Raw genomic sequence first — 26,541 nt, forward strand, 5'->3', positions numbered from 1 at the left:
CCATCACTCCTGTCGAAAGAATTGGAGTAAACTCGGGCAGTTTAGATTACACATTCCACTCGTGAAATGGTGGTTGCGTATGCAGCAAAGCATATCTTGCCCTGTCTCAAGTTCAAATAATGCACGCTTCTAGTATCTGGGTAGGTGTACATCCTATCTACAGTTATTCACAAATTATATAGTATTATTCAGTTAAGATGTCCACCTGAAACAAATCGTGAACAGTTTAAGATACTGACATTGGGTTTTCATGTTCGTTAATAGTATTAAGGGATTCATAGTGGAACATGCAGTACTTTTTCAAGCTTTTGACAAAATTTATCGGCTCATAAGTTTCCATGTGAAAAAGTTATTTCACACTAACTGCTTATGGTATACTATTAAGTATACACTCATAGTTAGTGGGACATCGCACAGATCCCAGCACAGGGGAATTGGTCTCGAGATTCTCACCAGAGTACCTAGATCTGTGATGTAAGCCTCGAGAGTCTCGAGCGAGAGCGTTGCCCATCACTAGTTATCACATTCCACCAAAGCAAGCACTAGTGTAACAATCTAGTTTTTTCTCTCACAAAAATAAGTCATTGTTATCATTACTACAAGAGTAGACAATGAGTAAGGTGCATTTTGAAGACTTGATTATTTCAGACTAAGACATGCTTCTCACTATTGCAGTTTTCTTTTGTTCGCTTCCATACCTTTTAGCAATTTCAAGGTCGGAAAGCATTGCCTTGAATAATGGTCTAGCATGGTCTGCTGCAGATACAGGAAGGTTCTGTTCAAACAAAAAGCCATTTGAAATAACATTCAGCCCATATAACACTTATATCATCACTTTCTTTTTAGTAGGGAAAAAAGCATCTTGTTGCAACATCCTCTATTCCACCTGTACTCTTCATCTTTTTTTAGATTTTACATGGTATTGGCAGCCATTATGTCCTCCATGTTAAAATGAAAATTACACTTGCATCTTTCACAGAACATGTGGTTTGGTGAAAGTTTAGATGGTCCTAGGTATGGAAGCTTTTCCGTATACTGCTTTCGGTAATGTTGATTTGCCGCCAATCGTTTTTGTCCACCGTTGCTCGGCTCTTCATTTAATTTACACTCTAGCATCGTCTTATTGTATTCAACACAGAAATGGCTTGCACAACATGACATCAGCATCACTTTGTAACACTGTATTTTGTAACAAAAGCAGGCAACTCATAAATAAACCAGAGGTAGTAGAACAAAAATTGAACACACATGCAGGGAATGCATTCGGACACTCGTGGTCAAAGGTTATAAAAAATGTTGCCATCTTGTAATTTCTTTTCATGAACTATCTTTTAATAACGAGTCTCCTATGCAACATACGGTACAAACTTTTTTCATATTCGTGGGGAAAATGGAAAATTTAAAAAGAGCCCTTCGAATTACACTCATCTACGATACAGCTACCTATGGCGGCTTGTCAATGTGATGGAATTTCTTTTTAAGAGTATATTTCCTATTAAGATCAGAGCACATAACTTCGAGGCATCTGATGAACCGTATCATCTTCTGCATGAGGGTATCGACATTCAAAATGTTATTGCTTGTATTGGATTATCATTGTTTATTTCACTGTTTTATTCATTCATGGCTGTTTATTGTCGCAAAGTTGTTATACAACTAGACGTATTGCATTCCTGGTGACACTGTTTGCTTCAAAATTTCAGGCAACGGCGTAAAGTCTTTACATTCGCGAAGATGGAAAATGCCGCGCAATTCTAATAAACATATAAACTAGGGTTGGACTGGAGGATAGTTTGCTTTCGGAATGAACACATTTGCCTCCTACAACTTATGGAACATAACTTCACATTTGGACATGATAAAATGAATTAGGCTATAGCGATGTTTTAACCCATCAAATTTGTAAAATCCATAATAATTAGTACCATTTCCTTACTGCCGTAGTACATGTGAGGTATCCATAGTAGTTGTTTGATTACAGGGCATGTTTTGGTACATCTGATCCGAGTCAACTCCCCCTCGTTGATAGAAACAATATTGTGTTTTCACTAAGGTGATGTTTTCTTTAGATTTGCAAGGAAATGTTATGTGCAATAATAACAATATTGGTTTTATGTCTCACAAACTACTTTTATGGTGTTCGGAGACCGAGGTGTCAGAATTTCGTCCTGCAAGATTCCTTTTAGGTGCCAGTAAATCTACCAACATGAGACTGAAGTAGTATTTGAGCACCCTCAAATACCACAGGACTGAGCCAGGATGGAACCTGCCAAGTTGGGCTCAGAAGGCCAGTGCTCTACTGTCTGATCTACTCAGCTTGGCCCTCTTGGAATATAAAGAGGGATGATTTTAGTTTTCTGTTCTTGAATAATTTCAGGTTGGTGAACTTGGGAGGGAATTTTGGCTCATTTAATTTTATGGTTCCAACCAAAATCAAGCTCCTTTCTCTTTAAGCTTCAACCAAAGGGATGCCTGCGAATCATTATCTAACATGACATTGTGATTTAGAGCCTTTTGTGCTCTCCAACAATTCGTTAACAAAATAGTGCATGGCTGCTGTACCAACTAGTACCGTATTTCTTTCAATATATAGTCTTGGATCATACATACCCCCTAGGTATATTATGTGCCGCTATCAACCAACAGGAATATCTTTATCCCGTATTTTTTGAGCTTGGATGGGATGTACATCTTGAATGGATATTTTCTACAGAATCCAATCAACTGTTGGTCAATTGTGCTATAGTCTATCATCATTTGTTGTAGTTCTCAAGGCTATTTATCGAAGGCATTTCCCAAATTTCTGACATAAGAAATATTATGTTTCTTCCTTTTATTGGTCTTGTATCTATTTATCGCCAAATCTCAGACAAATGACAAGAAAAGCAAATCTTTGTTATGACATTGTTAGCTTGGTACTTTTATGGTTTTCTCCCAAATAGGCAGTATTCCACAGGTGATTATCCTGAAGAGCTACTGCTATAATTAAGATTCTAAGCAGGGCATTTAGTTCTTCATAGGTGATATCTTGGAGTGTGCCATCATAATTCCTATTATAAAGTGGCTTTTAACTGGCTATTTCTTTATTGGTCTGCAGATATTATCTGAAAAGAAATAGCCAAAACACTCTTTTGAATCTGAAGAATCCTTACAATTTTGTGCTGGACCTGGGCAGTATGAACAACAGCTGTTTTCTCACCAAACTACTGACACTCCTATACTTCCCATTCAAATCCATTTTCCTCTTTGATCTCTCTGTTATCTGGTATTACAATATATTCAAAAAGTTCCATAAGTATGTTTGCACCTTTCACTCGTTGGACGGAACATTCCATCAAAGAATGGCATGATTTTAATAGTATATTTACTTTCATTTTCCTCTGTATTCTTTACACTGACTAGAAAGTCTGGATCTAAGTCACCGTATTCTTCTTCTAGATTGTCAGTCATCTTGTGCTTGTTGTTTAAAGGGCCCTAACATCTAGATTACCGGGCGAGTTGGCCGTGCGCGTAGAGGCGCGCGGCTGTGAGCTTGCATCCGGGAGATAGTAGGTTCGAATCCCACTATCGGCAGCCCTGAAGATGGTTTTCCGTGGTTTCCCATTTTCACACCAGGCAAATGCTGGGGCTGTACCTTAATTAAGGCCACGGCCGCTTCCTTCTAACTCCTAGGCCTTTCCTATCCCATCGTCGCCATAAGACCTATCTGTGTCGGTGCGACGTAAAGCCCCTAGAAAAAAAACATCTAGATCATCGGCCCATTAGTAATCTTGTTGCATCATCGTCAATGACAGGTTCAACAAGAGTATTCTGTATTTCTATTTCCGGGAGATTTTCTTCATCATATAAACTTTAAAAATATAGATACAGATTTCCACACCACTACTATCAAGACACACCCTTTAACTTGAACACACAAAAACATTTTTAGAATATAGATCGTTCATCATAACAACAGTGGTCCGAGGCATTCCCATGCAAAACTGTGCATTCTACCTCAAGGGACATCGGAATAATCATCTATTCAAGTCCCTTTTCTTTCTTACAATTGGCTTTATGTCGCACCAATACAGATAGGTCATACGGCAACGAAGGGATGGGAAAGGCCTAGAAGTGGGAAGGAAGTGGCCGTGGCCTTAATTAAAGTACAGTCCCAGCATTTGACTGGTGTGAAAATGGGCAACCATGGAAAACCATCTTCAGGGCTGCCAACAGTGGGGTTCGAACCCACTATCTCCCAGATGCAAGCTCACATGATATAGATGTTGATTCCCATAGGGAACCTGAAATATTTGTCCCGACTGAGTAAATTTCCGTGTCCAATAACAATGTCCAATAACGGACCATTTATATTCATATTATTATTGCAAGCTCACAGCCGCACACCCCTAACCACATGGCCAACTCACCTGGTATATTCAAGTGCTAAGAGAGGAACTTGGGTTATTCAAGGAAACATAATACAGTAGAGTCTCGATTATCCGACCTAAACGGGACCTGGAGTACGTCGGATCACCGAAAATGTCGAATACAAAATAACTTTGAAAATGAACTAATACAAACAGGAAGGCTATACTCTAGTACTAAAACAATGACATGTTTTATGGTACTCTGTTTATTGAATTATCAGTTCAATTGTTACAGTACATGCAGTACTGAACGAAAACATTCCAGATGTCTTACGAAAATAAACTTTTCTCCACAGATATTAAGCTGCCTAATGCCGTACCGTGTTTTCCACCGATCAAGCCACCCAGCACTGGCAGGAAAATTAGGGTCCCCTTCATTAAACTCCTTCTGGAAATACACAGCCTTTTCCTGCAGAATGGGGCCAGATATTTTCAGGCCCTTTTCCCGGTTTTGAGATAACCAAAGAAATAGTGCTTCACTTACTTTTTCGTGCTCAAATTTTTCATTTTTTTCTCTGCTCTGGTAGAGCACCACTTTTCAATTTCTTCCCTCTGTTTTTTACAGTCTCCCACTGTAACACATCCAACACCATAATCTGAAGCCACATTTTGAAGAGTTTCCCCTTTGTCGAGTCTCTTTAATGCACTCAACTTGTCTTCCATAGAAACAATCACTTTCTTCCATTTACTCGCTATACTCACAGAGGATATGAAAACTAGAACATCCGCACCCAACCAATACTACAATAAACAATGACTAAAGACTCACTGCACCTGTCCTTGAGAAAAAAAAAAAACTGTCTTACCGCCAGCGGTCAGGCCAGTGCTTGTCCCATGGTCGCACCCTCCACAGCGGGTGTGCCTGAATTCCACCAAAAGTTCAAATTAAGTCTACCAGTGTCGGATAACACGGAATGTCGGATAAGTGAAGGTTGGATGAGCGAGACTCTGCTGTATCAACATAATACGAGAATAACCCACACAATTCAATGCCATGATTATAATGTTACATTTTCCATCAACACTATCACTAACCCCCCTCCCCGCTTAAAGTAATTACAGTACATAAAACACATTTGTTCTACAGACCTGATAATGCTATTAGTCTTCAATGTGCAGATGTGGGATTTCAAAGAAATGATTAATGAAAAGTGGAAGAGAACAATATCCACATCTCACTAAAAGCACATTTTTACATTCAACATCACTTTCGCACTCAAGCAGTCCAATGTCAACAGCCACACTAATTACATATTTAGCCGATGATATGTGTATATCTATGTCATAAACTGTCTTTTGCCAAGCATATTGCAACATACGCTTGTATTTTGATGCAGAAAATTTTTAGTATATCACAGAATGAATTCTAATGATGAAATGTCAATCATGTAAATTTATAATGTGAAAAACCACAGATCGTCTTACAAAATAATAATAATAATAATAATAATAATAATAATAATCATCATCATCATCATCATACTCTAAAGGTTAAGCCTTGTTGCCACAACCATACCTGTCTATCTTGAGCCAGTCTTTTCAACTCAACATAGTCCTTGCAGCTCACCCTCTTCTCACATAAAGCTTACATTGCTGAAAGATGTACATATAATGAGGGTGGCAGTATTTTCTTGCTTTTTTGTGACAATACATATGTGACATTACATATGTTTCATGTACTCTTCTGTTATTTTTCCACTTTTGCTTGCCTCCATATAAATGTTTCATGAATATGTCACTTCAAGTTGAAACATTTATGCCAAAAGTGCCTTGTGTCTCTTGAAAAGAGATATACAGTTTGTAAGCTAATCTGCCACTAATTTGTAAAGCTACATCAATTATACAGCTGTGTGAAGGCCTATATACAGATTGCTACACACAAGCTGCAGTTTTCTCTCCTCTGAGAGATAGTGTTGACACTGCAGATATTTCATAAGGAAATTGACTCTAGTCAGTCTTCCAAATGTCCTTTGTTCACAACTCGTCTTCCTTTTCTTCAGCATTTGTCCCTCCTGGTGGTGGGGCCTGCTACCCCTTTGTTCACATTCCCCTCTGTTGTAAATCTCTTCACTTCCTCCACAAACTCTTGTGCCTTACTACTACTGCATTATCTTCTATGTCCTTACGTGTGGCAAATATAGTAATATGCTTTGATGTTCAGCCTTACAATTGTCAATGAAAGTAATCAAAGCCTTGAATTTGTCCAGGGTAACCATTTTAGATGCTTCTAATGTCCACATTTACAGATATCAACATTGAATTGTAGATTCATATGCCCTTGATTTACCAAATTGCAACATTACATACTCTTTTAAAGTTCATAATTGTGACAGCCTGTTTCCTTCGAAAATGATATCCTAGTAATTTGCTTGTCACATCATTTAAAATTACCTTGCAATTTGATTTACTTCTAATGTACTTATGGCACCTCAGTAGTTTGCTATAGGAGCTGAAGCCACGATTGTAATAGTCTTCATAAACGTCTTCAGTATGTTGTCATCAGTATCTTCTAATACAATGGGCCTCAACTTTTTGGGTGGAGATAGTTCATACTCACTTTGACGTGATGGTTCTTGTTGCACTGGAAACGAAAGTCTTGTACTGCTTGAACAGCCACTTTCAGCTGCAGGCTCTTCTTCTGCTTCAAAATCAGCATATCAGTATATCTAACCAGCATAATGTCATGCACTGCTATATCAACCCATTATATTTCTGCATTATTGTGTTATATAACATAGGATATAAACTTCATGGTTTTGATCTGTTATTGAATTGTGATCACAATAATACCTAATCTTGTGCCGTAATGGTCCACCTTTTCAATACAATATTATGCAATGTTTACATTACCTTTTTAATCTAGGTTGGTATGAGGCACACAACAATAGGCCATGCACCAAATGCCGCAGCGAAAGGTTAACTTCATGGACACTACATTGATTTGCGAATCTCTACCAGCTGCAATCTAAGAACGTGCCGGCTATTTAATCATATCTCTGTGTGCCGTCCTTGACTCAACGATTGACAATTTCCAACAGAAGAACTTTTCAGCGTTTTTCAAGATATTTTCACAGGAAGCACTAATGAAACATTTTAACATGATGCAACAAACTTAAGGATTTTAGACCCTTATTTTAATTTCATCGTATATTTTTAGTGTTGTGCACATACTTCATCCCAGATGCTTTTAATACCTTTTAACACCATTTGTGTACATTTATACATTTGTTTTAGCCATTAGATGTGTTTGTACAGTTTTGTATTATGGCTGATGATGACCAGCCAAGGCCGAAACTAGTTCCTAGATTAAAAGTGTAATGTAAGCATTGCATAATATAGTATCAAAAAGGTACGACATAAGTTTAGTTAATATTATATAACATTCACAAACTCCGTAGCCCTGACTCGGATTGAGTTTCCATATTCAGCACATCACAACTTTTTGTCTTTAATATTTTGACAACATTCATGGAATTAATTTTCTTCATGATGCCAATGTACACAGTTTACAGTGTAACCCACAACCCAACATTCCAAGAGATGCATTCGTACCGCACCTATACTTGTCAGTGCGGATACAACATTCCATTGTTTAATGCTGAATTTTGCATGGAAAAGTCACAGATTACTGTTTTTGTAATGAAGGATCTATATTCTAAGAATGTTTTCATGCAGTTCAGAGCATTCGAGGTCAAGTGTATTCCTTGTAAATGAATTCTGTAACTAATGGAAACCATATGGTGATCATTAGTAGCACTTTGTCTTGGAGGTGAACAAAATAGTACATTTTTATTTGTAGCACTTTGCATCTGTATGAACTATGAATTTAGGAACTGATTACAAGCAACAAATATCTCAATGTTCCATCCATTCTCTTACCTAGCAGGAAGGAGGCTAAACACTGTGCATGGCACTGCCAGAGATAGGTGGAGATAAGATGAAGAATGGAAGCGAGAGGATTCAAGGTGTACCACATGTTCATCATGGAGACAAGCACTACCATTCTGGAGTTAAACAAGCACAGTCAGGACACTTACGAGCTGTTGTGAGATTTCTGTATTATAGAGTACCTCATAACCCAACTAGACAAGAGGTTCATTTGAAAAGCATGAGTAGGAATTTCTGATTCATCCATCGCCAGTCCTCATCCGGCCCCATCATGTTTTCACCTTATCAGCTTCCCGTGTCACTTAACATACACCCCCACATCCATAAAAATATGCATAGGATATGATTAATAATAATAATAATAATAATAATAATAATAATAATAATAATAATAATATTTGTTTTTTACTTCCCACTAACAACTTTCACTGTTTACGGAGTAGCCAAGGTGCCGGAATTTAGTTCTGCAGTTCTTTTACGTGGCAGTAAATCTACTGACATGAAGTTGATGTATTTGAGCACCTTCAAATATCACCGGACTGAGCCAGGATCAAACCTGCTAAGTTGAGGTAAGAAGGCCAGCGCCTCAACCATCTGAATCACTCAGTCTGGCAAGTACATGATTGTCTGCAAGTAAATGTATGAGATAACACAGTATAATGATCTACTCAAGTGTTGTTGGTCACCAAGTACTTTTAAATTGGTGCTTGTGTGGAACATTGTGATAAGAACATAAATTAATTTCTGTATTATTGTTCAGCACCTGCTCATTTAAATTAAAAATATTGTTGCATAATCGGCAAATGTACAGTGTGTCCGAGAAGTCCCCGTATCCCTAGTTTCATACGTTTCATATTATAGTGGAGTACTTACATATAAAAATTATGAATCCAGGTAATCAGTTTGTACACCATCATGCCTTACACAGAGTTCTATCCGTCTCCAAGTCCTCACTGACATCTTGCGGAGCATCTCAGGAGTTATGGAACGAAAGGCTTCCTCCACACTTTGGCGCAATTCTTCATTAGTCGTGTACCGACTTTGAGCCACATGGGACTTGATTATTCCCCATAATGAGTTGTCTGGCGTGGTAAGGTCCGGGCTTTGTGGCGGCCATTTCAATGGGACTGGAGATGTTGGTGAGCCACGGCCAATCCAGCGGCCTTGAAATTGTTCACCAAGGAACTCGCGCACCTGAATATTAAAATGTGCTGGAGCCCCATCCTGCTGTAACCACACATGACCCATGATTCCCTTGTCTTGAAGCTGAGGTATTAACCAAGATTGTAACATATGCAAATAAGATTTTCCATTCACATACCCACAAAAAAATACAGTCCGCACAAGTGACGTGATGATATCCCGGCCCATACCATAACATGAGAGGGGGTTCCTTTCCAACTCTTGCACATAATGAGGATTTTCCTTAGACCAGAAAACCACATTCCTCCTATGTGAACTGCAATATATCGCTCATTCATCAGAAAACAACACTCTTGAGCGAGTCACGGCAGTTGGGAATTGTGCCAACAAAGCACGGCAGGCTGCAACTCGTTGCTCCATGTCATTGTCAGATAATTCATTCACATGCATCGGCCTAAATCCTTTGATTTTCAAATCTCTTTTAATGTGGTCATGCGTTGTTGGCAGCAGTACTTGAAGTTCAGCTGCTCTTCTGCGAATAGATTTCAATGGAGGCTGCTCAATTGATTGAGCGACGGCGTCACGTTTCTTCCTGCGCCTTCTTTGACAATGCCTGAAGCAAACGCACATTTCTCCCAATCAAGCACAGTAGCATTACGAGGTGGGGGTTTGCCAAAGCGATCTCTAAATGCACTCATTATCACTGTCATTGTTTGCCCCGTATGTGCTCGTTCATGCACCCACACACATGCCACTAATCGCTCCTCAACAGTGTAGCTGTGTCCGCTCATGTCCGCCATGACTTAACAACTGAAATGAGACTGACAACAACGCTAGCAGCAGGGATACCAATACTAATACAACAACTATTGAATTCCCCAATTATACAAACTCAATTGTCCATGCCATAATATAACAAAATAATAATAATATAAAACGTATGAAACTAGAAGTACGGGGACTTCTCGGACACCCTGTACACGTAAGAGTTCATCTTAAAATACGTTGTCTCATTGGATGTTTTTAATGTCAGAAATATCCAGCTGAATTTCTGAACTACTACTTTTTAAATTGGCATAGCTCATTTCAATTCTCTACAGGTTTCTGGAGTTCTTACAATGAAATACCACATTAAATCACAAATATTTTCAATAGTTTCAATTAACTGCAATGTTCATGTATTTCAAGTGTTGTATCAGGCCATATTTCTATATTTTATTTTCTACCATTTAAATGATATGAATGTTGTAACTCGACATCCTAGAGAAATACAACCACATGCAGCGAAGTTTTGCTGCATAAAAATGTGCACATAGCATGAATTGTTAGATAAAAATTCTTGAACAGGCTAATTTTGCTATGAACAGAATAACCTTACAAACAATGGACATCTGAGGTTATTCAAACTCTTGACTGTTTTTCAATGGAGTAAAAATGCTTGGAAAAAACCAAGAGGAGTACGCACAGAATTTAAGTATTGGCTGTGATTTACTGTTGCTACTTCATCAGTAATTATACTGGATGCATTTACTAAGCAACTCCACAGCACTGGTCAAGAAACTTTCCTGTTTACAAATTCAGTCAACTGGAAGGTAGTGGGGAAAATAGCTGCATGTCAACTACTTGTCAAAGAAGATTTTGCATTTTTGTGATTTTTTAAATCAATCAAAGAAAAATGGGGTTTTCAGTGTTGAATGTTGGCCATAAGTTAGAAAGACCAGTTTTCAATATTATTCTTCTGACACTGCCAAAAGCACATTTTTCAGCAATAATTCAACTAGTAGAAAATTCTGCTACAGAACTTCCACAGCTTATACAAATAATGGTATTCCCTGACTTGTAGCTTATTTACAATTCTCTGCAGTTCTGGATGACCATCATCATCTATAATGGGGCAGCACATGTGATCAAAACACAAATAGAACAAGACACTACCGATGCCTTTCTAAATATTGACAACATTATCACCACTGATGGCTAAGGCATTAACAATGATCTAAAATCTTGTAACATGTCAGGTTTTAATGCAAAGTCTAAGCTCCTGATGACGAAATTCATATTTTTTGACACCAATAGAGCATATAAAAATTAGATGCTCTATAAATCCAGTTTTGACTTTGGCCTGACAATAGACTCATCAGAGTGGGATGTCAGGCCTCACCAACTGATGCTCGGGTGTTTGCAGGTGAATTTATCAGACGAGTTCACCCGGAAGGACGTGCGTTTGATTCCCCATCAGGAAGTTGAAACATTCAAGAAATGAAATCTTCACTTCCAGAGGTGTATATGTATGCTCCTGAGGTTCACTTAACCTACACCAGGAATGAGTACAAAGTTCATTCCTAGGAGCAAAGGTGACTGGGCATGCATGTGGAGGAATTTCTCACAGGACTTCATATCATTTAAATGGTATAAAATAAAATGTAGAAATATGGCCTGATATGACATCTGAAAGACATGGGCATAGAGCCAACTGCTTTACCCCACCAAGTGCCGAGGTTAGGGGAAACCTTTACCTTCCATCCCTCCTAGGGCTTTCACGGCCTTTTATTTTTTTCATTAGTAGAAGCACAATTTGATAACTGCATTCAGGAGATAAAATCTTTACAATTGAATTATTGCCTGCTTAGCAATTCCTAACGCAAAGTCTAAGTTTCCAATGAAAGAATTTGTTAGGAATTGCTAAGCGGAAAATAATTTCATTGTGGAGATTTATCTCCCACATGCGGTTATCAAAATTGTGCCTCTACTAATGGGCTTCTGAAAAATTCACCTGCAGACACCCCAGCACCAGGGCGTAGGGTCCGATACAACCCAATCTAATGAGTTTAGTGTCAGGCCAAAGAGGAAATGCTGGTTTTAATAGAGCAAACACCTGAAAAGTCTTACATCCAATATTTCAGATTTCTGCGAGAATTTCTCTCAGTGGTATCTAGTAATGTCCAGATGAGTAGATGCACTGTTGAATTTTTTGATACTACCTAGATACATGTTGAATCCTCTGAATTCAGCTGTCATCAGGCACATGGAGGATATACCTAGGAATATCCTGAGCCTAACTTTCCAGTTTCAGAGCTTCATTCCACAACTGAATGATGGCATGTATGCCCCACTGATACTAATCCTTATTCCATTAATTAAACCATATTCTCTCTTTACCGAGCTCGATAGCTGCAGTCGCTTAAGTGCGGCCAGTATCCAGTATTCGGGAGATAGTGGTTTCGAACCCCACTGTCGGCAGGCCTGAAGATGGTTTTCCGTGGTTTCCCACTTTCACACCAAGCAAATACTGGGGCTGTACCCTAATTATGGCCATGGACGCTTCCTTCCCACTCCTAGTCCTTTCCTCTCCCATCATCGCCATAAGACCAATCTATGTTGGTGCAACGTAAAGCAAAAAAAATAAAAAATTCTCAAAGCACTCATAACATCATGTGATTTAAACATAAGTATCCCTCCAACCCCCCACCCCACCATAGATAACTTGCTCTGGAGAACAAAAATTATATGGTACTAAATCCAAACTGTAAGGAGAATGGAGAAAAATGGAATAACCAAGTTCTTATGTTTCAGACTTGATAACTGTAGGCCTAGTTCTTTTCAGCAACACACCCACAAATATCACTCCTTTATAGTACTAGCAACCATGTTGCCAGCTGATCAGTCTCTCTGGAAATTGTTCTTTCAAGGAGACATAAATATGTCGTTCTGTGCGAGTTAAAAATTGAAAGTTTAATTTTATCTCCTGAAACATTTCTCTTACAGTGTCGTATTATCTCCCTGGTTTGTGCTGAGATATAAGGTCTCAGGAATTCTTGATACATAAAGTTAAAATTACCTAAACACCTCACTAGCCTACAGACTGAATGCAATAATAACACATAAAACATTTCATTCAGGACGTAAATTCTCTGTTATACATTGCAAATATTTTTAGAAAGTTGGCATCATTCTTAATAGGAGGCAGTGCATTTCACGGGCAGTAATGCATCAAGCCACAAAGTATTTTGACAGCTTGTACTGAGAATATTGTAGTAGGGTGACTGGGCTCAATTTCTCTATCTTACAACACAACTTCTAGTTAATAATAGTATGTTTCAATACTAAGCAGCATCTCCAAACACATTTTACACATTTGTGGATATTCTCCAACAAATTTTACTCATCAGTATGGAACACTTTAATTATCAGATGCCATTTTCCGTTATTCTAACCGTTGTGTTGTTCCACGAGAATATAGAAAAACTGCTACATAAGGATTGTAAATATAATGGTCCTGGTAGCAAATATGAATCTCCAACTGCCATCCTATTTTTTAAGAAAATGCAATGTGAAACATTCTGGACAACATCTGTGTTTCTTCCATGTCTCAATTGAAAATATCTGACAAATGAAATGAAAATTGAAACAAAATATCTGCAGAAATGGTACAACTGATCTTGGGAATGAGTATTGTGCTGTAACCCAATAAGACACACTAGCATAGGTGACTTTATAATTCATCAAGGGTCTGGGGATATGTATGTACGGTCACTGGTCAGACAGAATTTGTGGGGAAAATAGAGCTTCCTGCTTCCAGGGGAAGGTAGAAATTTTAAGCATTAGGACTGACACCAATAAACTGACCTATTCAACAGTAATAATTATTTTTGCAGGTGATTAATTTTCTAAATTAATTCAAAGATTAATTAGTACAATTAGCCTAGACCAGGGTCATCCATTTCGATTCTGCAGACGTGATAATCTTGCATTATTATAAAAGAGGAGGAGCATACACACTACAAATAGAACATATCTGACTGAATCTTTAGAAATGGAATATACATTTCTTGAAAAGAAAGCTCAATAGCACTAAGTGGAACTGGAAATTTTTCACTCTGTTTCACAAAGACAAAGCATAATTGCACAACCTTGAAGTTCAGTACCCCCTGCAAGGTACAATTTTGAAGTAAAAATGTAATAATCTTCACAGACTTTCCTACAGTACAGAATAATGTGTAGTTGTTTTGACACAGTTAATAAAAGAATGGTAAGCACAGTATTTTTCAGTATACCAGATTTCAGTATCACAGAAATTATAAATAATAAGGGTTACAAACAGAAAAAATCTTTAATGAACCATAAATATTTCATATGAAAAAAGCAAACAGTGAAGTTTTCAGTCAAAAAGCCAACTAAGATAATAGGATACAAATGCACATTACAAGTTTATATATTTATATTCTGTTCAATAAGTATCCTATATACGTTGTCTGACTGAAAAATTACACACTTGCCCTTATACTTCTGTGCCATTACTTCACTTTAAAGAAGGATTATTACTTGTTAAAATGGCACAGAGTATTATACCAAGATCCTATGAAAGAGAAAGAGAAGGCTATATTGAGACTGAGGAAGAATGCAGTGTTTCTCATGGCAATTAGATTTAAACTTTAATGGCAGACAGCACAAATCCTTACACTGCCCTATGTCTGGTATTCAACCTGATATTCGTGAATTTCATCTGCCACAATAGTAATTTCAGGGAATGAAGTAATAATATCTTCTGGTGTTATAGTTACCGTATTTAGTTCCTGTGTGTCGTCATCTGCTTTAATCGCTATTTCACCTTCAGTCAAATGAACTAACTGTTCATGAACTACAACTTGATGAGGCTGATGCACCAATACTTCTTCTCCATCAACTATCATATCTTCTCCATGGACTATGACACCTTGCTCGTTGACTAACACTTCTTCACCTTGGACAAACACTTGTTGTTCATGTTCTCTTACACCACTTACCCCTTTCAAGAGGTTAATATCCTCTTTAGCCATGCTACATTTATCAATATGCATTTTGTAATATTTTTTCTGGCTAAATACCTGCCCACAATACAGACAAGCTACACCTGTCAAACGTTCGGTCTTTTTCGAATGAGAACGTGTATGTTTCAACATGTCACCTTTTTGAGTAAATTTGCGCCCACAAATAGGGCAGGAATAAGGTCTCTCACCAGTATGAATTCGCATGTGAACCTGCAGGGCCTCACGGCGGCGGAATAACTTGCTACATACCTCGCAGACAAATGGCCGATTGTCAGTGTGAATCCAAGTGTGCTGACGCAAGTTTGCACTACAGCGAAATCCCACACCACACTGTCCACATTTATAAGGTCGCTCACCTGTATGTATCCGCTCATGGCTCTCCTTACCCACCTTTGAATTAAAACCCTTGCCACAGAACTGGCAGGCATGAGGTCTCTCACCAGTGTGGAGACGCATGTGATAGGTAAGTGCTGGCTTCTGCGTAAATCTCTTGCTGCACACTTCACACTGGTAGGGCTTTTCACCAGTATGCACTCTCATGTGCAAGCTGAGAGACAGCTTGGATGATAGAAACTTATTACAAACATTGCACTGAAAACTTTCCACTAACGTTGGTGTCCTGTCACCCTTTTGTTGATTTTTACTTTGATCCCATTCATCAGCAGAATGAGATTTTCGATGATTGAGAAGCCCAGCAACGGAAGGAAAAGTAGCTTTACAAATTCTGCACATAACAACTTTGTCTGTGGCATGAGTTTTATAATGTTTAGTTAGGTTCCCCTTCCTAATGAAACCAACAGAACATATGCTGCACTGAAAAGGTCGAACTCCAAGATGGATAGCCTCATGTTGCTTTAGTCTGTCTTTTGTACTGAAACTCTTTGTACACTGTGCACAGCTGTAAGGTCGTTCACCCGTGTGAGATTTCATGTGTTCACGTACAAGGAAACGATTCCTAAAGGCTTTATTGCAAACTTCACATTTGTACCGCTTCTTGCTACTCTCATCCAAGTGACTACGAGCATGGATGCGCAAATTGTTCCTGTGTGTAAAGCGTTTCCCACAATGATCACAAAGCCAAGGCTTATCGTCCGAATGCACATTTGCTAGGTGAATTTCCAAACTGTTTCTATGCAAGAACCTCTTATCACAATGCTTGCAGTGATGAGGCTTAACACCCACATGCCCCATTTGATGGATTAACAAGGAATCATTGCGGGTAAACACTTGGCCACACTGTGGGCATGCAAACGTTGAGCCCCTTACATGAGTCTGCTTGTGAATAATATATTTATAAGTGTCTTTGAACTTCTTATTGCAGATCTTGCAAAGAATATCAGTTTGTTTTTGTTTTACATTTTTTTGACAAACATGAGCTGATAACTCATCAGTACTTGATGCAACAAATTCACAGACATTACATCGTAAAGACCCAGAAGTTTCAGAGGCCTGAGCAGGATTTTCTTTACTGTTGGACACAATGCTCTGCACAGCCTCAACGATCCTGAGCTTTGTGCCATTGTCAACGGCACCCAATACTTTTGATATCTGCGAATCCAGAACTGGAGATTCAGAACCCTTCTTTTTTCCTCCTTCAGCTGCTGGTGCAGTAAAACGGAGTTCTGCAACTCTGGCCATCTGGATATTGATGTTAACTTCATTTCCACTGCTCACCTGAAAAGAGAAAATTATTTCAACTAGCAATCATTTAAAGAAATCAATACCAATAGCTGGCCATACACGGAAAGATTTTTTCGCAGGCCTCGCCTTTGGGGCCAGATCTGACTGACCTTCGGAGACCCGGCCTGCCGCTCGCCATCAACTGTGACACCAAGCCTGTCATGTTGTGCAACATAATCTGTCAACATTCCAGACCCTCCCGTTAATTGGGGTGATCCCTTTGTTCTCGGCAGGCCAAGCCTCATCCACTGGCCTTTCAAACTAGTTTGAAATCCTTGCTGGTCGGGTCTGCCGTACTTAGAACTGTGCAATGGACATCGAAGCAGACAGTGTCCAGAGGAAAAAAAAATTGCTGTTGCAGCTGTTGGAATGCGCATTTTGCTATACCGGTATGTTACATCATGCAAACAGAAAAATCAAAGTGGATGAAATCATGGACAGGAGAGCAAGACAGCTTTAGTCACAAGTCTGATACAACTCCTGAGAGAAAATGAACCGGACGATTACAAGAATTATTTGCGAATGGACCACAGCGATTATGATATGCTGTTAGGTAAGCATGTACCGGGCGAGTTGGCCGTGCGGTCAGGGGTACGCGGCTGTGAGCTTGCATCCAGGAGATAGTGGGTTCGAATCCCACTGTCGGCAGCCCTGAAGATAGTTTTCCGTGGTTTCCCATTTTCACACCAGGCAAATGCTGGGGCTGTACCTTAAGCCCACGGCCACTTCCTTCCAACTCCTAGGCCTTTCCTATCCTATCGTCACTATAAGACCTATCGGTGTCGGTGCGACGTAAAGCAACTAGTAATAAAAAAGTAAGCATAATGGATTTTTCTCGTTATTACGTTAAATGTTTGATCTGTCTCAGTCTCATCCTTGGCTTTGACAATATGAAAGTGACTGAGATATGAGCGATGCTAGTAATACCATTCCTTATGCAGCCAGTCCTTGGTATGAATGGTATGAAAATATCACTCATAGGGCCAGCTGGTGCGTGCATTTCAGTGGGCTTGGCAGACTGATATGCGAGCAACTTCTGACTCTGTGAAGAAAGCAACGGGAAGCTACTTCACTCCTCATTTCCCTAGTACGCTTCTTCGGCGATGCCTAGGCTATCTATGACAGGTGTTGGCATAGCTGTGGAGGATCAAACCAGCCTTCGGGCTGAATACCAAACATACACAACACATACATAACGACTTGTTTACCGCGCGAGTTAGTCGTGCGCATAGGGACGCATAGCTGTGAGCTTGCATCCGGGAGGTAGGGGGTTCGAATCCCACTGTCGGCAGCCCTGAAGATGGTTTTCCCATTTTCACACCAGGCAAATGCTGGGGCTGTACCCTAACTAAGGCCACGTCCACTTCCTTCCAACTCCTAGCCCTTCCCTAACCCATCGTCGCCATAAGACCTACCTCTGTCGGTGCGGCGTAAAGCCACTAGTAAAAAAATGACTTTTTTTGCGTAGCTATTACTGGAGAACAGTCTAGTTAAAAGCGTATTTACTGTGGATATTTTAGCTTCTAAGCTGAAGAAGGAGGAAAGGAGGATACTGATGAAGGCTTGATTGTGACACTGTGACACCTCATGTTTTAATTGTCAGAGACACGGCCGCTCTTTGTCCATTTCAATAAATTTCTCTAGCAGTGCCTTTGTCCACTCCATGCTTTCCTTACAGGAGGCTTGTTCTGTGAGGTGAGGTCTTTCCGTTGAGGCGCTGACAACAGGTCTCGCCTGTAGCAGGTAACGCCTCGAACTGATCTCGCTCACTAACGAGCAGTACTAGCCTGTCGGAATGCGTCACAAAAGGCCTCGTCTGTCACAATTCCATTCCGTGTATGGCCAGCTAATGTCCTGCATGGAACAACAAACGCAACCCAATGATACATCAAATTCCAAAATATAACGACAGTTACATTCTATGTGAATAATTACAGGAAAATTTGTTGTACCAGAAAAAACTTTATGATGGGGTAAGGCATAATTTAGTAATATCAGAAGTATGAGGCATGTAAGGTTTCAGTTGAGCTATGGACATAGTGATAACAAGCACACCAGACTAAGTGGAATGGGCCTTGTCCTCATCAGATATAAAGTCAGCATGGAAGTATAAAGGTAAGGAAGTATGGGGTAATAAAACACTGCAGGCATGTACTATGTATATGATGAATGTACACTCACGAAGCAAAGTAGAGCCTAGATCCGTTTAAGGCAATGAAGCAAAGAAATATTTCCTTGTTTATGTAGAACATTAGAACCAAATATCTACCAACAAGAGGAGAAACAAGAGACCATCTGGCATGCTATTCTGGAATGAGCAGCAATTAAACCTTCAAAAAAAAAAAAAAAAGAAAAAAAAATACTCTACAACAGTTACATTAATTACTGCTTTGAAGGTAATCACATCATCTGAAAAGGGAGAATTATAAGTAATGCCACCCAAACCAGTAACTTATTTTGCATGGTTGATTAGGAACTACATCAGCAAATTTTAAAATGGAGAATAGAGTAGTTGATGTGATGAGCAACTATCTAGTTGCCACAATTAACTTATAGAATGAAAGGAATGTGTGGAAATACTAGAGCTTTTCATTGCTACCGTAAGTCTAGAATTCACTGTCTTTGGATTATGATGGCAGTCCCACGGCATTCAACACAAGTCAAGAAGGACATTATGATAATGTAACGTGTTGGCGGGGTAAATAAGTAAATAAATGCGTACAGAACCTGGTAGCAACCTATTTCTAAGATTTATTAACTAAGCACTACAATTACAGATTTACACACATACAGACGATAGCCGAGCCACAACTTACACAAGCACACGGTTCGCGCTCTCTCTCTCTCTCTCTTAGTCTCTCATGTCCCATCTACAATCAGACAGACAGACAGACAGACAGACAGACACACACAGAGTCATCAATTATTTACAGTACACTCTCTCAGCCACTCAGTCACACTCGTTAGCGCCGTCACGGTCCACAGCCTACACGTCAGTCTCGCAGGTTGGGATAGTATCCTCTGTTCACTCAATCCGTCGAACTCCTCAGTCTTCACACGTCGGCACCCAGTGTTCCCTTCGCGCTACTCCAGAACACCCAAGGTTCTTCTCCAGCAGCTGGCCCAAAGAGATACAAACGCACGACATCAACGAAACAGGAATGAGTCCTCGGCTCCATGAGGCAGATACTCCATCAGCCCAGGTTATCACTGACTGCGCTTTTCGCTAACTCACACCAGCGAACTCAATCTCGCTCTCACTCATTCACTCACTAACTCACTCTCACTGACTGCAGGCAGGTCGTTCCTCTCCTATATACCTGCGCTGGCCCTTCTAGAATCGTCCGGATGTTCGATGGATCCAAGAACCTCGCGAGATGGAACACTCCAGATTAATAGTCAAGTAATTTCTGTCGTCCCATGCGGCGCGACCACGGATAGAAGAGAGAAGGGCCGTCCCAGCGCTTAAGTGTTGCTCATGATTGGCACGGTCGAGTGTAAGGGGGGTGGGACGATGGGTGACGAGCTCGGCCAGTAGCAAGTTGGCATGGCGGATGCTATAACCATTACATTGCCCCCTCCTTAAAGCTGCTCCACGATACTCTGCAAGACGGTTTGTTCGGTTGGCCACCATCTTCCAATGGGGGATCCGCTGGGTCCGTTCGACGGTGTCCTCGTCCCCATTGATAACGATCAGCAAGTCCTCGCGTGGCAGCAGGAACTTCGGTGGTTTTCCTTTCGTCCACACCCGCGTCTACTTTCAGGGCTTGAGCGCCTTCGTAGTCCTCTGGTGCGATGCCGGGGACTGGTTTGCTCGCCCCAGATTTAGCCCTGCTGAATTTCCTTTTCTTCCGGGGTGCGGAATTTGATGTTCGTACCGGCACGCAGATTCGTGCCGGAACAAGTGTCCTAGTCAGGTGGCATCCTCGTTTGTTGTTTCATCTTCCATTGGTGCTCCGTCTCCCAGTAGGGGTCCGTCAAGCCGTGCTGTTGCAATCGCTGCCTCTGTCTCATGGACCATCGTCAGAGCCTCTTCGTAGTTTTGTTTCCTGCTGATCGTCGTCCTTGGACAGATCTCAGCGCCACGTAGTTAATCACAGGTGTCAGCCACCTCGAGCTTTGTGTCACCTCGCGATAACTCTTCCACGATCACGTCGCCTAGTCGCTCGATCTCGGCGTCGATTATCCGCGGCGTTATATCTGTGCGCTGAGTCCTCTCCTGCGACTTCACTCGGTAGGTGGCTCTCGGTTGGTGGACACCGCAGCGTACGTCGAGCACTCCCACAACCTCCTCATAAGTTGAACTTGGCTGGGGGCTGCGTTGTACTGTCATCTTCTGTACAAGTAGTCCGGCGATCGGGTATTCGGCACTCTTCTTGGACGCCGATCCAGTCTCGAACTGGGTCCGGCATGTTCTCTAGGAAGTAATCCCGTCATCCTGTAGGGTTTCCAACTTCACGATGGTGGAGCCGCCTTCGCTGCTAGCAGGATACATTCGCGTCTCCACAGCCATCGTTTCTGCACGCAGGGCACTCGCTTCCACCGCTGGACCTTGAACTCTGGACTCCACAACCGCGAGCATCTCTTCGGATCCCTTCTCGTCCAGTTCGTTGTCATCGCGCACATTGTCATCGTCCACCTCGGTTTCGAGAGAGCGCACTTCATTTTCTGACTTTAACTGCTCACTCTTCCGATCACTTAAGTCTGTTTCCAGCTGGTCCGGCATAGAACTCCGTTCAGATCTCAGGTCATTAAAGAGTTTGCCATAGGTAGATAAGATTTTGTTTTCAAGCTCATTAAACTTGCTTAGAAAAATCTGAAGCTGTTCGGCATTCATTTCGCTAGTAGAAATTTCTGCCGACTACAGAATTCGCTTCCAGGTACGCTATTCTGACACCAGTGTTAATGTAAGAGGTTATCCACTAGTTTATCACACTTGTATATATCCCACTTCTGACACCAGTTGTAACGTGTTGGCGGGGTAAATAAGTAAATAAATGCGTACAGAACCTGGTAGCAACCTATTTCTAAGATTTACTAACTAAGCACTACAATTACAGATTTACACACATACAGACGATAGCCGAGCCACAACTTACACAAGCACACGGTTTGCGCTCTCTCTCTTAGTTTCTCATGTCCCCCCCCCCCCCACACACACACACACACAGAGTCATCGATTATTTACAGTACACTCTCTCAGCCACTCAGTCACACTCGTTAGCGCTGTCATGGTCCACAGCCTACACGTCTGTCTCGCAGGTCGGGATAGTATCCGCTGTTCACTCAATCCGTCAAACTCCGCAGTCTTCACACGTCAGCACCCAGTGTTCCATTCGCGCTACTCCAGAACACCCAAGGTTCTTCTCCAGCAGCCGGCCCTAAGAGATACATACGCACGACGTCAACAAAACAGGAACGAGTCCTCGACTCCAACAGGCAAATACTCCATCAGGCTGACACCTCAGCCCAGGCTATCACTGACTGCGCTCTTCGCTAACTCACACCAGCGAACTCAATCTCGCTCTCACTCACTCACTAACTAACTCTCACTGACTGCAGGCAGGTCGTTCCTCTCTTATATACCTGCGCTGGCCCTTCTAGAATCGTCCGGACGTTCGATAGATCCAGGAAGCTCGTGAGATGGAATACTCCAGATTAATAGTCGAGTAACTTCCGTCGTCCCATGAGGCGCGACCACAGATAGAAGAGAGAAGGGCCAGCCCAGCGCTTAAGTGTTGCTCGCGATTGGCGCGGTCGAGCGTAAGGGGGGTGGGGCGATGGGTGACGAGCTCGGCCAGTAGCAAGTTGGCATGGCGGACGCTATAACCATTACAATAATAAGCACACCTGAGTCAGTGCAAAGGGTCTCATGCACCCGAGTCAGTGCAAGGGGTCTCATGCTCATCAAATATAAACCCATGAAGCAAGTAGCTTATATGTGACAGAATAGAACAGAATTCAGAGGTGGCAGAAGAACAGAAGGTAGGAAAGAAATTAACTGCCAAAAGCATGTACTGGAAGACATTAAGTACAGGGCCTTCATACCTTAGCATGATAGTACTGATGAGAGCAAAAGGAAGGTTACAGAGAAATGTGAATTAAGGTTGGCATCAGGAAGGGCATCCGGAAGTAAAAAAGGGCCAAATACACATGTGTCACAATTTGATCCGTGGCTCCACAGGTGTGGGGAAGAAAACGGCAGAAGAAGACGGAGAAATATAAATGAATGTTTTAATACGTAATGAATCAGTGAATGAACCCTTAGGTCTCTCGCGATAACAGAGCAGGCTATAGAATATTCCATAAGAGTCTTTCTATCAAATCTACTCATTTCTCCTCCCGTATGATTCACAGCTCATCTGGAACCTCACAAGCAGTACCTGAACCAATTCCTTGGTTACAATATTAATGCAGTACTAACATTTTCTTCATTTAAGTTGGAAACTGAACAAGAAACTCCTGCTTCCACTGGATCAACCTTATTGCAAAATCCACCCAAAACAGGTTCTGACGACTGGATGTTTTTGGACTCAGAAGAGCTTATCACATCATGCTCTTTATTCTCAGACTTCAAATATTCTAAAGCCTTTGCTATTCTGAGAGATGGCGACAGAGTCTTATTCTTTGATTGAACCAATTTCAAAACCACCACTTTCTTTACTTTAGATTTATCTTCAATCTGAAACATTAAAATCGCTGTGTTAATACTGAAACATTCTGAACAAAATCAAATAGTTTCCTCCATAGTTATTTTAATATACAATTAGTAAACATTAAAATGATGATGAAATTCTGAAAATTGACCAAGTGTGAGCAAAAACTTGGTAACAAATTTGGGAGCTAATGCGGAAATGGAACATTGTACATGAATACAATGTGACAGAACAGAACAGAATTCAGATGTGCAAAAGAATAGTAGGTAGGGAATAGTTTAGCTGCCAAAAAGATGTACTAGAAGAAGTTAAGTACATGGCCTACACACCTTATCATGCTAGTACTGATGAGAGCAATAACAAAGGTTACAGAGAAAATATACATTGGTTTGATAAGATGACAACTGAAGTATCCTGCTGCGAGTATTTTTGTACTGGAGTAAAAAGGTAAGCTGCTTGGAGAGCGACAGGCTATCAGCAGAGATTCAGATACAATATGGAAACTAGAATGGAAAATGTAAGGCAGAAAAGTAACAAGACTGAGATGGAATGCGTTTAAAATATAAAAGGTAAAGGGCGATGTGAAGACATCAGAAATTTAAAGTGTAGGGGAGATGCAAACTGAGTGGCATTACCACATCACCAGCATCTCACCAAGGCATATGGGATTTTAAAAATAAAGTCATGTCCCTGAGGTTTGTATTCCACATAAACCTGGAGGTCCATTGGCTATGATCATGATAACTTTAATTTAACATACAAATAAAAGCCTGCCTGCTTTCTTTCTTTCTTTCTTTTTAACTTTCTTCATCTCTTTCGAATACACCCAATATGAGAAAGTAAAAAGCTACAAATATTCAATTGTTTAGAAAAATTAAGAGGAAAATTACAGTTTCACATGACTGCTGAACAAAACAATCATTTATGTGGAATCTGTACCACTAGGATAAAAATTTTAATTTCACAAATGTCATTTGAACTGATCAGGATACAAAATACGGACACTCAGATATGAAGCTAGTGGTAAAGTCGCTTGTCAGTCACAATCATTCTGGAACAGTTATTTGAGCTTTTGAAGAATATAATGAATGCTATTAACATCCCTTATATTGCTGTAGTTTTGTAAAAGATGCTGAGGTGCCCAAATTTTGCAATGACTGGTTCCTTGGTGTATTGGTAAATCTACAGGCCTTGTTTAGTTCTACATCTCTTACCTTTAAATCATACAAAACTGAGTCTAACCATCATCATCATCTTGGTCTCCCTTTACCTCTCTCACCCTCCACGGAAGAGTCCATTGTTCTCGTAGGTAACCTATATTCCTCCATTCGTCTCACATGACCCCATCACAGAAACCAGTAAATGCGAATGATTCATCAGTTGAGTTCATTCCTGACTTAGCCTTAATCTCCTCATTCTGAGTACCCTCCTGCCATCGTTCACAACTGTTTGTACCAGTGATCATTCTCGGTACTTTAATGTCTGTTACTTTTAACTTGTGAATAATACATCCTGAGTCCACCTAGCTTTCACTCCCGTAAAGCAAAGCTGGTCTGGAAACAGACTGGTGTAAAGATAGTTTCATCCAGGAACTTTTTCTTTATAAGTTGTTTCACGTCTCACCGACTCAGATAAGTCTTCTGGTGACGATAAAACAGGAAAGGACTAGGAGTGGGAAGGAAGCGGCTGTGGCCTTAAAAAGGTGTGGTGTGAAAATGAGAAACCATGGAAAACCACCTTCAGGGCTGCCGACAGTGGGATTCAAACTCACTATCTCCCGAATACTGGATACTGGCCGCACTTAAGCGACCGCAGCTGTAGAGCTCGGTCATCCAGGAACTGACTTCTCTCTCACAGAATACTGCTAGCTTTGTGTTCCAACCTGACATTCAATTCTCTGAGGTTTCTTCCCAACTGACATCACTTTAGTATTGGAAACGTCATAATCTATTAGCTTCATGTCCTGTATTGATAATTCCAATGATCACAAGTATAAAGGTTGGACTTTCCACCTAATCTATACTATTATTTATTACAAGGTACGTAAAACATTTTACAGTACAGTACCGGTTTCGGCCCTATGTATGGGCTATCCTCAGCTGCTGAAGTACCTTGATCTTTTCTAAAATAACATATAATGTTAAAACACTACTTATTCTAATTTTAGATGACTAATTCTAAATTACATTGATATATTGTAGTGTAAAAATGTGCTTGGATGGGAAATGTAAAAGTCTAAAATTGTTCAACAGTTCATTATGAGATGTCACTGATCTTTTTTATAACATACTTCATGACAGAAAAAAAATTCTTTCTTCTATTTAGATAATCCAAAACAGCACAATTCTCCAACAGATCGCAAATATGGAGGAAGGAACATTTTCACCATTCCACTTCAGATAATGAGTCATTAAACTTAGACAATTAATAATAATGTTATTTGCTTTATGTCCCACTAACTACTTTTATGGTCTTCGGAGACGCCGAGGTGCCGGAATTTAGTCCCGCAGGAGTTCTTTTACGTGCCAGTAAATCTACCGACACGGGGCTGTCGTATTTGAGCACCTTCAAATACCACCGGACTGAGTCAGGATCGAACCTGCCAAGTTGGGGTTAGAAGGCCAGCGGCTTAACCGTCTGAGCCACTCAGCCCGGCAAACTTAGACAATTTGACCTGGAGCAAATTACATTAAGATTTTAAACTTATTTTATTCAAACCTTCAAAACACACAACTCGCACCTGTTTTATCGTAGAAGTCAAAGTACGTTAAAAACATCAAGACATGATACTTTATTATTAAACTTTTAGAAAACATAGACTTCCTACTGACCCAAGTTTCATAATAACATAATACCATTTAAATTAAAAACAAGACATTTTTAAAACTTGAAATAAGAGCATCTAACACTGTAATACAGAAATCAAAAGACAGTGTGTGTGACTGAATATCAAGATCA

General features: G+C 40.4%; 1 protein-coding gene across 7 annotated transcripts in view; it reads right to left on the reverse strand.

Moving 5' to 3' along the window:
- Window positions 1-26,541, reverse strand: part of LOC136862768 (zinc finger protein 431) — a 277,839-nt gene that overhangs the window by 26,032 nt on the left and 225,266 nt on the right. For 6 of the 7 annotated variants that reach the window (XM_067139004.2, XM_067139005.2, XM_067139006.2 and 3 more), the window contains 2 exons: window positions 23,352-23,609; window positions 15,002-16,921 (listed from right to left, as the gene is read on the reverse strand). In XM_067139004.2, the coding sequence (XP_066995105.2) occupies window positions 15,002-16,921; window positions 23,352-23,609 (2,178 nt within the window). The remainder of the gene's footprint in view (window positions 1-15,001; window positions 16,922-23,351; window positions 23,610-26,541) is intronic. The other variant, XM_067139010.2, reaches the window with a different exon arrangement.

This window comes from Anabrus simplex, chromosome 2 (genome assembly GCF_040414725.1).
Source record: "Anabrus simplex isolate iqAnaSimp1 chromosome 2, ASM4041472v1, whole genome shotgun sequence".
Lineage (NCBI taxonomy): Eukaryota > Metazoa > Arthropoda > Insecta > Orthoptera > Tettigoniidae > Anabrus > Anabrus simplex.